Source organism: Maylandia zebra, linkage group LG22 (genome assembly GCF_041146795.1).
Source record: "Maylandia zebra isolate NMK-2024a linkage group LG22, Mzebra_GT3a, whole genome shotgun sequence".
NCBI classification, from domain to species: domain Eukaryota; kingdom Metazoa; phylum Chordata; class Actinopteri; order Cichliformes; family Cichlidae; genus Maylandia; species Maylandia zebra.
In genome coordinates, this window is record NC_135187.1 from 9,629,150 (window position 1) to 9,640,674 (window position 11,525).

An 11,525-nucleotide genomic window follows, 5' to 3' on the forward strand; every position below is an offset into this window, starting at 1 on the left:
CGAGTCATTATTTAACAGACCTGTGTTAAGCCTCCATAAGGTGTTTTTGTGGCTAGCTTTAAACCCAATCTTCATAGTTAGTCCCGAATAATCAGATAAATCTCTCTGTCCTATTATACAATCCTTCACTCTGTGGAGATCTTTACTAAAAGTAAAGAAATAATCAATCCTCAAGTACATATCATGTCTCGCTGGATAAAATGTAAATTTGCGTTCATGTTTGTGTAAATATCTCCATATATCTATAAGCCCCAACTCAGATAACATTGTTTTTACTTGTTTCTCTAATTTAGTTCCCCTCCGGTCTCGGCTAGTTGTATCCCATTTTGGATGGAGAAGTAAATTAAAATCTCCTGCACATATACATGTACCAACACTTTCTGCGGCAATAAGACTGAATATCTCCTTAAAGAACCGTACTACTACCAGGGGGTGCATATATATTACACAGCGTGACGTCTTCCTGTTCCATTTTCCCTTTCACCAACACAAATCTTCCCTCTTTATCTTTATGTTCTCCAGTAAACTCAAAACCAACCTTGTTCGGTATCAGAATGGCCACTCCTCTTTTTTTGCCAGATCTATGTGAGGCATAATAGATATTTTTGAATCCCATTCTCTTCCACTTCTCATGTTCTTCCTTTGATAGATGCATTTCTTGTAGAAATGCAATATCATTTTTTTCCCTTTTTAGCTTTGAAACTATCTTACTCCTCTTAATGGGATTCTTTATACCATTTACATTCAAAGACAATACCTTATAATACCGCATATGTTCTATGCATTTCCAACTTATTTTCCTGCACCAACATAACAATACTCCCAGCCCTCAGAACACATAATAAACACACATGAACAAAGACAGAACTTGTCTTAACCAAATAAACCAGGTCTTCCATAAGAGAGGTTTTTTTTCTCTCCTCTCAGTCTGGGGGAAATGCCACAGTGTGGGGCCCCTCTCGTTTCCTATTTTAAAAGAAAAAGGGAAACTAAAAAACAAAAACAAAAAACATGTGAGACACCTGCATCGGACCCTCACCACTCCATGATCAAAGGGGGATCGACGTGCCATATTCCATCACAGCCAGGGGAGGAGGCCATCCAACCATATACCCCCCTGTATTGATCAGCAGCCCGGTGCACCTGTTGTTCCGTTGGTCTTATGTTCATCTTAACAGCGAAACGGGGCGGGTGGGGCACAGGTGTTACTCCTCCGTACCGACGTCCTCCGTGCGCTGGAAAACCTTCAGCTTTTCCCGTGCACTCCCACGTAGATCAGCTGTATCCCCGGCGCACCGCGGCCCAACCACGCTCGTCGGTAACATACTGCTGATCATCTCCACCGTAATGCCTTTGGGCTTTCTTGTGGCCACCGGTCCCACCGTCTTCTAAGATCCGCTGCAGCTTCCTCCACGTTATTGTATAGGACCATTCCCAAGTCAAAATGAACCCGCATTTAGCAAGCAGGGTCTGGAACCGGATGGCGTTTTCTTTAAGTACTTTTTTAACTGGGCCTTACTCTTTTCTCTTCATTTGTATGTTTTCGGCATAGTCATGATCAAAGAAAATCCGTTTCTCCTTTATATATCCAGGCTTCTTCCATGCAGCGCATAGGATTTGTTCTTTAATATTGAACTTTAAGAAGCGCACCACCGTTGATCGAGGGGGCGCCCCCGGCGGCGGCTGCACTCCCAGCGCCCGGTGAGCTCTCTCTATCCCTAGGTTCTTCTCGCTGCCCAAGTCCACACCGTCCCCCAACTCCGATATCATCATGCTTTCCACATACCTTAGCATGGAGGTGCCTTCTATGTTCTCAGGGATGCCATATATCCGTATGTTATTACGGCGTGAGTGCCCCTCCAAATCCGTAACCTTCTCTTGGAGCTGCCTCTGGTTATCCAGCAGCTGAACAATGGCATCCCTCACTCCAATGTCCCATTTCTCCTTCCCTACCATGTTTCTTTCCATTTCTTCCAGACGTTTCCCCACCTCCTCGATCCTGCTTGTGGCGGCGGTAACCTGTTGATTTATCTCGTGGGTTAACTCGCTCATTTGGGCTTTCATGTCCTCTTTCAAACTTGTTCTCACGAGCGATAGCTCCTTCTTCATCTCTGCCTTAAGGTCTTGCATGCCCTCCGCCACTACTTCACTCACCACTTGTCTGAGGGGGCCTATGTTGCGGCCTCTGTCGCCATCTTCTCACCCTCTTGCTCGGAGCGTGTTTCATATGTCTTACTCTCAAGTCGCGTTTCTAAGCTTCGGCCTGGGGCTCGTCCCTTCTTATTTTTTATCTCCGCTCATTATTCTTGAAGGGAAAGTCGCTTTTAATGAATTATATTCTTGAATTGCGGATTATTTTAGCTATCGATGCAGGAGCTCCTGTTTATGCTGCTACTCTCGCCACCAAAACACCGGAAGTCCAAATCATAAAATTCTTAAATCCATCAAGTCTCTCTGTGCCTGGGTCCAAAACATGACATCACTGTTTTGTACATTTTAACACAATTTAAACCCCACATTTGTGAAAGAAAATCAAAACACTTTTTTGAAAAGTCTGTAACAAAACCATCAAATCTGATAAAGGTTATTTAAATAGTGCAAAAGAAGAATGGATTAGAATAAAAAATAAATACTACAACTTTGCCTATGGTACAATGTGTACAATGATTATACAACGATTTTTTCTTTTATTTTAACCTATGTGACTTTTCATTTTAGTAACAGATTGGAATTTTGTGTTGTAACATTTATGAGTTTCATGCTTTCATAGTGGTACTTGGGAGAGCTTGACATTTTCTCATGTGGTACACAGTGTAAAAAGTTTGAGAAACACTGATAAGGTAAGTGTATGTGTGTTTTTGGAAAACATTTGAAGCTGCTGTACAGAATCTTTGAAACAAGCTAGTGTAACCCCTCTCAGTCTCTATCTCCAGTGCTGTATGAGTAAAACTCTCTGGACTCGAGATGGGTAGAGCTCAGGTGTGGTTTATTCCCCTTTTGTGGGTCTCTGCAACAACATGGGACATGAATAATCATGGGTTTCCAGCAACAGGATTCCGCCCAAACACAGCAAAAGCTTCGTTGCTACAACGGGAAAAACAAATGATCGTATAGGGAACTCTTAATTTTCTCAAAATAAATAAAAACCAAAAATTTATTGGAAAATAAAATGGCAACAAAACTTATTACGGGAAAAAGAAGAAAAATATTACTGTATAGTGGTTTAGGTAAAAAAAAAAAAAAAAAAAAAAGGAAAATTAATTTACTTAAATGCGCATTCATATTCATGTGAAAATAAATAAACGTCCAGACCAAAACCAAAATTTCCTTTCATGTACAATGGTAAATGGAACAATGCTGCCATCTACTGGACAAAACTTAATAAGCAGTATTTCTTAAACAGAATTAACCTGCAGCTCAACCAAATACATGTTTTAAAATACACATACCTGCAACAACATGGGACATGAATAACCATGGGTTTCCAGCAACAGAATTCCGCCCAAACTATCAAGAGAAGTTTCAAATTATTAGACACGACAGTCTCCTCTAGCTGTTAGCCATTAGCTCAGCGTGTTCTTTTTTCTACCGTCTAACCTAGGGGTCAGCAACCTTTAACACCCAAAGAGCCATTTGGACCCGGTTTCCACGCAAAAGAAAACACTGGGAGCCACAAATACATTTTGACATCTAAAATGAAGATAACACTGTATATATTGTTTTTTACCTTTATGCTTTGTGTGAACAACTAAGGTGTGTTGCTTATGAAATCCATGAAGTGCTACAGAGAAAATTACATTTTATTTATGTAATTAACACATTTTGAACTCTTAAAGAAATATAACAAAAGGAAAGACACCCAGCTGAACTAAAATGATCCATGTAGCAAACAAAAACTGTTATATTGCCTTTGGGCTTTTGGAGCCTTGACCTAACTTTTAAAAATAATTGGAAAAAAGCACTATGCTGCTAAAAAAATGAAAAATAGATATTTGCAAAACTCACAAACTCATATTTACATCAGGGACAATAGTTACCATAGCCGGTTCAATGCATTCGTAACAATCTCTGCTGTAATCAAAAGTCCAGATCGTTCCTTACTGTTTATTTTTCTCTCATCAATTATAATGTGTTAATGTTGATTTGTTCTTTTACAGATTTAAGTTGTATTCATGTCTCGGTGGACATACTACAGTTGATTATATGTATGCATGTGTGTCTTTAAGATGGGTGGATATTAGCTCATATCATGAGTAGATCAGTCTCTAAGAGGTGTTTTTTAAACGCTGGCTGGCTGTTTCAGTTTCAGTTTTAGTTTATGACGTAGCTGCTTTAGAAGCAGGCCATCGAGGCAGCATGCCGGGCTCCGAGGATGAGATTAAGTGCTGCACTCGGTACTTTCTCTTCACCTGTGTGGACTTGTTGCTGTTCCTGCTTGATATAGGGCTGGATATATGGGCTGCTGTGTCCCTCTACAAGCAGGAGGCCTACGTGTACTTCAGCCTCCTGCTGCTGTTTCTCTTGGGCTCGTCCATGTTGGTTCAGGTGTACAGCTGGCTGTGGTACCGTTACGATGATTTCAAAATGAAGACAAAGATTGAGAAGAAGCCGAGCCAGTGCCAGCTCAAGCTGCTGCATGTTTTCCAGCTGGGGATCTTCTTCAGGTTGTTTCATGATGATATTTGTGCATTCATAGAGCCCCAGGCACCATCTTTACATTTCCTCACATGTTCCTAGAAATATTTGATTTATAGGAAATAAAATTAAATGAACTTGTTTATTTGGCAGCTGCACCCACTACACTACAGGTGTAGTAACATTAAATTATTTACAAATTATTCTGTTTAATTTCCTCTTGATTTTAGGTTTCTGTTTATAGACCCATGAGTCATGGATCCATTTTCTTTTCAGTATATAAGCTAGTCACATCAATCACTCACTTAGTTGTTTACTACTTATGTTCTGTAGATCTTTCTTTTCTTTATTATAATTGGGTAAAGCCTGTTTTATTCGGACGTTTGTTGCTATTTTTTGGTTGGAGATATTTTCAGTTCAGCGTGTCTGGTGGGAGGATTTGATGTAACTGGTTTTTCTGGTTCACAGGTATGCAGGAGTCATGGAGAAGTTTGTGCAAAGCTTACATGGAAAGTGTGGCCGAGTTTCTGAGACAGGATCTCTACATTTTGCGCTTCATAGAGACGTTTTCAGAGAGCGCCCCGCAGCTTGCTCTCATGCTCACCATCATTCTGGACAAATGTCGGCTGGATCCTGTTACAGGTATAGTTTGTTACTCAGCTTTTGATCACGTATACTTGGATCACTCAGGTGTAGCTTTTTGTTGAAAGTAGAATTACGAATAAAACCACATTCAAAGGTTTCTCATCTGTTTATAACCTGAATTCCAAAAGGGTTGGGACGCTGTGTAAATTGTAAATAAAAACAGAATCCAGTGATCTGCAAATTAATAAACACTTATTTTATTTACAACAGAACATAGAAAATATATCAGTCTATCATCAAGCTCGAGTTTGATGGCAGCAGCATGTGTCAAAAAAATAGGAACAGGGTCAAATTTTCCACTATGTAGTTTGCCCTCTTCTTTTAACAACAGACTGTAAATGTCTGGGAACTGAGGCGATGAGCTGCTGGACATTTGGGAGAGGAACACTGTCCCATTCTTGCCTGATGTAAGATTGTAGCTGATCAACAGTTCTGAGTCGTATTTTTTGTTTCATGATGCTGCAAATGTTTTCAGTTGGTGAGAGATTGTGACTGAAGGCAGACCAGGTCACCCAGACTTTATCGTGAAGCCTTTATAATACACGCAGTATGCAGTTCAGCCTTGTCTTGCTGTGTTGTTCAGTTTGTTTCTAAGGCTCTCTCTACATAAAGGTCTGTATGGGAGCACGTGTTGTTCTAGAAACTTTCAGCATTGATGGTGCCTTTCCAGATGTGCAAACTGCCAATTCAACAGGTGGTTCAATAGGCAGCCACCATTTGGTGAGAGATGAGATGATGAGATAGCCTTTATTTGTCAGTTGCAGTTGCCCACAACCGAGATGACGGACCTTGCCGACCGTACATACAATACACAAATATCACCTTGGGGAGACAGGTCAGGCTAGGTAGCAAAAGGAAAAACAGCGAACTGTGTAACACAAAAGGGTAATCCAGGAGAAAAAGAATGCCTTGAAAAAAATTAGTATGTTGCATGTACTGAATTAGGGATGGGTATTGATAAGATTTTCACGATTCCGATTCCATTTTCGATTCTGTTTAACGATTTGATTCTTTATCGATTCTCTTATCGATTCTTTTTTTTTTTTAAAAAGGAGAACACTAAGGTCGATTAGCTTAGAACTTTGTTTTATATCTTCTCTTTGAACAAGACATAAATTTAGGAGCAGCATGGCCTTACAAACCCAACAGTGAGATCTTAAGAGATCCACAGCCTACGGCTCTTCAATGGGGTGTCACGGGGTCCCCAGGAAAAAAAATTGTAAATGTAAAATAATAAAATAAATATTCTTCTGTAGCAATAACAAAGTATAACATAAATTATTCAGTAGCAATTACACAAGAATATCCAGTAATGTCCCTGCCTACAATTAAACACATTCACTTACTGAAAATTGGGGGCATCTGCTGTGGCAAATGGGTGCAAGGCCTTTTACCACAAACTTAGTCACTGCTCGGTGACATTCGTCTATCCTGGCCTGAAAGGAGACGCTACCAGTAGACTGCAGCGAGAACTGCCAGCACTCTGTCTGTCTCTCTCATCACGGTCACCTAAATGCACAGTAATGGCAGGTTTTGTAATAAGGCTGATCGCGCCATCATAATATGCACTGTTAGTTGATTATTTACCTGCCGCATTAACGGGAGAGGACGTGCAAACGTTACCGCTGCTGCGGGGTTGAGATTCACGAGTCCGGAGCGGAATTAAAAACACGACATTCATTTAAGGTTATCACGTGTTTTGTGAGCAAATGCTTTTGCATATTCCTCCCTTAAATGAAATATCTACTTGCAAGTATTGCAAGTTGCCCTGTTGTCATCCGTTCTCGTAAAGTATGACCAAACTTTTTAGCGTTTGAGCCGCCATGTTTCCTGCCAGGTAAATGACGCTCCGCAACGTGGTGACGTCATTCGGGGCGACTGGAATCAATAAGGGAATCGTTTGCAAAAATGGCAAACAATTCCAAGGAATTGAAACACTGGGAACCGGTTCTCAACAAGGACCGGTTTTCGATACCCATCCCTATACTTAATTCAATAGTGCACATTGGTTGCACACAATTGTTTTGCTTTGGCAGAAACTTAAACAACTTAGTTAAATCAACACAACTTATTCATATTCAATAAGCCTGCTCATTTTGTGTTGATAAAACATGATGAAACATGTTTAGATGAAGTAAGTTGAGCCTTGTAATCTGGAACTGCTCAATGACTTTTACCCCAATACTACTTGGTCACTTCATATTACATAATGTTCAACAAAGTCTAGAGTCCGGTTTACATAAAAATTAAATGGACTTACAACTAGGGGTGGGTTTTTATAATCGATTCATCGATTAAAATCGATTCTGGCTTGGATAACGTAAAATCGATTCATTAAAATCCTGAATCGATTTTTTAATATAAATTTATTTTTCTCGAAACGCCGGAATCTCAGGTGAAAGATCACAAAATTTCAACAACCACCAAACATTTAAAACAGTAAATGAGAGCAGGAACACGGATTCTGCATGTAAACACAAAGCGCGGACCCGCCGACGGATCAGAATCAGTGAGATGTCGCCTTTCTCACCCGATGCCACGGACACGGTCGGGGCTGAAAGCCGACAGCTCACTGATTCCAATGTTTCGGCGGGTCTGCGCTTTGTGTTTACGCCCTTTTTGCGCTGATCATAAAGCTGTTAGTTTTATCTCTCTCCAAACAATATTGACCGAGCCAGCAGCAAAAGAAGATCCAAACTAAGCTTCACATAAACATCGTCATGAATTCACTCTGACTTTTGCTGTTTTGCTTCCACCACAATAAAATCACACTTCATGCACAGCTCTCTCTCTCTCTCACTCTCTCTCTCTCTCTCTCTCTCTCTCTCTCTCTCTCTGTACTTCAAGAACAGTTTCCCGTCTAAAAGTCTGTTTTCTTCATTATTCGCTTGCTTGTTACGCACAAGTCTACTGTTGTTTACAGGCTGTCGGCCAATGTTTGTTTCCTTTTACTTACTTCAGAAAAGAAAACCTAATTTCTGCCTTCAATACTGAACAAATTTAAACTTTTTAAAATTATGCAAAACGCTCAGCCGTGTCTCTAATAAAACCTCTGTAACTTCAGAGGTAATGTTCATATGCTGATTAATGGTTTTCTTTTGTTTTTGATCTACTGCAGAATATTTTTATAAAATCCAGACCAGGAAAATCACCTTCTTGTTTTTCTGTGTTTTATCTTCAGCTACTTTGACACAAAGGCATCTGCTGTGATGCTCACAGTCTGGAAAGTGTCAGCTTCCTTTTTATAGATACAAAAATATGTAAATGTACTGATCTGAATTATAATATTTCTGAGGCAAAATTTCCCAGATTTAAATCGAATTGAATCGAATCGTGGATTGAATAGATTCGGGACCTTGTGAATCGGAATGAATTGATTCTAGAAATCAGTGATGATACCCAGCCCTACTTACAACAACTATCCAATCCTTATCCGGGTTCTGGGGGGCTGGGGCATAACCCCAAAGTGACAGGTTAAGAGGCAGGGTACACCCTGGACAGCTCACCAGTCTATCACATAGAGACCAACAACCATTTACACTCACATTCAGGAGCAATTTGGAATCACCAATTAACCTAACTCTAATTGTGCTACTGTTAGGGGAGGAAACCAGAACACCCAGTGGATTGTGGATTTGAACCACAAAGCGATGGCATACACGTGGTGTGTGTGTAGCTGTCTGCCTCTTATAACTCCAGTGGTTTTCCTGCAGTTTTTGAAAACTCATGTGATCTTGTTAATTTCATGAGTCCAGAAACTAACCACTCTTACTAGATTGTAACAGGTCATCTCAACAGGAACAAATTAAGTTGCTGAATTTCATACAGATCCTACATGATTTAATTACTTTCACCATAGAAACATGAAATTATTTTCTTCAAATTACAAGTTAGACTTTTTTAATGTAACAACCACCCAATTTACTTTTTTCGGTATACCAAAAAAAAGTAGAGGTGGCTGCTCGACTTGACTGAGATGGATGCCTTCCTCAAACCACGATCCAAAGCGTGAACTGAAATCCTGTGCAGAGTTGCAGGATTTAACATATTAGCTATACTTCACTCAAACATGATATGAACAATTTAATCTAGCCTCTCTGCATATCATGTCGTTGCTACACTATATAGTTACACTTAACTTTAAAGCATGAGGCACTTGTGCTAAATACATGCAAGCTGCTTATGTAAATCCAAGAGCTGGCCAATCCCTTTTTTCCAGTGTAGATGATGAGGAACACTGAGGAACATTTTTCTGAAATTGTTCACTTACTTGTCCAGCCTTCTTTTGCCTCCATGAGACGTGTTGCTGCCATCAAATTCAAAATTGCTTCAATTTTTGTGTGAAATCTGGTCATAAAATTTTGGAAAGTGAAATTGCAGCAGACAGTTAAAAGCATCTTTGCTGGAGCTCACACAGAGATGTGAATAGAAGAGAAATAATTATACTAACCTATTATAATTGGTTGATGGGAAAATGTTAAATGCCAAATGATCGCTGTTTCTGTGAAAACAAACATCATACAGTCGAAATAATAAAATACTGAATGACAAAAAATGTTTGAAAATATTTGGGGTTGCTTTTTGAACTCGTAAATTACTTGGATCTTCTAACAAAGAATCAACGTTTGTTCTAACTCTGCCCCTCGCTCTCTCCTCAGTGTTGAAGGCCATCGGCTCGACTTTGTCCATCGCCTCCTTTTTGACCACCTACGATCACTCAATGCGCACCTTCCTGCCAGAGAAGGAAAAACACCACATGATCTCATTAGTTTTCTACTTCATCTGGAACCTGGTTCTCATCTCTTCTCGCATCGCTGCTCTCACTCTTTTCGCCTCCGTGCTGCCCTGCTTCATCTTCACCCACTTCATCTGCTCTTGGCTGGTTTTATTCTTCTTCGCTTGGCGATCCAAGACCAACTTCATGGATGACCCTCGTGGAGAATGGCTTTACAGAACCACTGTTGGCCTCATTTGGTATTTTAACTGGTTTAGTGTGGCCAAGGGGATGAGGATCAGGTCCGTGCTCTATCACGCGTATATCCTTATTGATATTTGCATCCTCTGTGGTTTGTGGTGCTGGAAGATGAGCACACATCCTCCTGATTTTGTGACACACCCTTTAACCACAGCTGCCTGTGTTGTTGCAGTTTACGTCCTTGGTCTGTTATTTAAAGTTATTTATTATACGTTCTTCCATCCAAACCTTGATAAAGATAAGCTGAAAGGGGCCACCATCACAGAGGAGCAACCTGAAGATGAAGAGCGTCCCCTTAAGGCCACTGACAATAAAAGAATGAGGAAGCTGGCCGAGAACTTCTTCTGCTGACCTGCATCATTTGACATCCACAGGATGTGGAGATTAGAAAGAGACTGAGTCATGTAGGTCACAAGGCTGTGTAGGACTGAGGACTCTGACCTGCTGATTAACCACAGATACAATATCTTATGATGTTACTCAGGTTTATCTGCGGATAAATTTACAGAAAACACTTTTCTCTGTATTAACTTGTGCTTTCCTCTAATGAAGCATTTAAAATGCCTCACTTGTTACATGCTTGTATGAAATAGTGATGGGTTGACAAAGAGATGAGTTTGCTAATGCTAATGAATGGGTCTGCCTTCCTGAAAAATATGACAGTATTTAACCAGTATAAAAATCATGTTTACAAAAATTTTTAAATGGTCATTTTAAAGCTAGAACGTTGAATGGCCTTTCAACATTTGTGTGTGTGCTTTTTAAATTCCCATTTCTATACCATTTTGTGAGCATCTTTTTCTTACGCAATAGTTGTGATGTAGGAGGTGTGAAATAGGTATAAAGGTATTAACGAGGTATCGACAACGAAGCAGCAAAAATACAGAAAGCGAAAAAAAAAATAGAAACATAGAAAGATTAATAAAACCATTTTGATTGCAGGTGTTAACATGTAATTTAACACATATTAACTATGTAACCTTATACTGTATTTGAGGGTTGAAGTTGTCTGTGTGTGAATGTGCACACGTGCATGTGTGTGCAAATGCATAAATATACAAAGAACTCAGAAAATCTCAGATATTTCTGTTGCTTAGTGTGGAAAAAGGAAAAAACCAATTAAGTAAACATGATCAGCTCATACTATATCATCCATATGCTGGTCTCATGTGTTTGTTTTCCCTTTTAATTCTCTCATTTCCCTTAATTTTCCTCCTTTTTGTGTTTACATTATATATTAATGTGTCAGTACTGTGTTTCTATAAAAGAA

The 11,525-nt window shown here is 39.8% G+C and overlaps 1 protein-coding gene across 1 annotated transcript; it reads left to right on the forward strand.

Annotated features, from left to right (window-relative positions):
• Window positions 1-5,126: 5,126 nt before the first annotated feature.
• Window positions 5,127-11,334, forward strand: LOC143414639 (XK-related protein 8-like). Its single transcript, XM_076879427.1, has 2 exons — window positions 5,127-5,277; window positions 9,939-11,334. Exons 1-2 carry the CDS (start codon window positions 5,142-5,144, stop codon window positions 10,604-10,606), a joined length of 804 nt encoding a protein of 267 aa, XP_076735542.1. The 5' UTR covers window positions 5,127-5,141; the 3' UTR covers window positions 10,607-11,334.
• Window positions 11,335-11,525: the final 191 nt, after the last annotated feature.

Excerpts from the sequence above, each read along its gene's own strand:
- LOC143414639 (XM_076879427.1), top strand. The coding sequence starts at position 5,142 with ATGGAAAGTGTGGCCGAGTTTCTGAGACAGGATCTCTACATTTTGCGC. Across the intron at positions 5,278-9,938 it reads TCGGCTGGATCCTGTTACAG|TGTTGAAGGCCATCGGCTCG; the intron begins GTATAGTTTGTT and ends CTCTCTCCTCAG.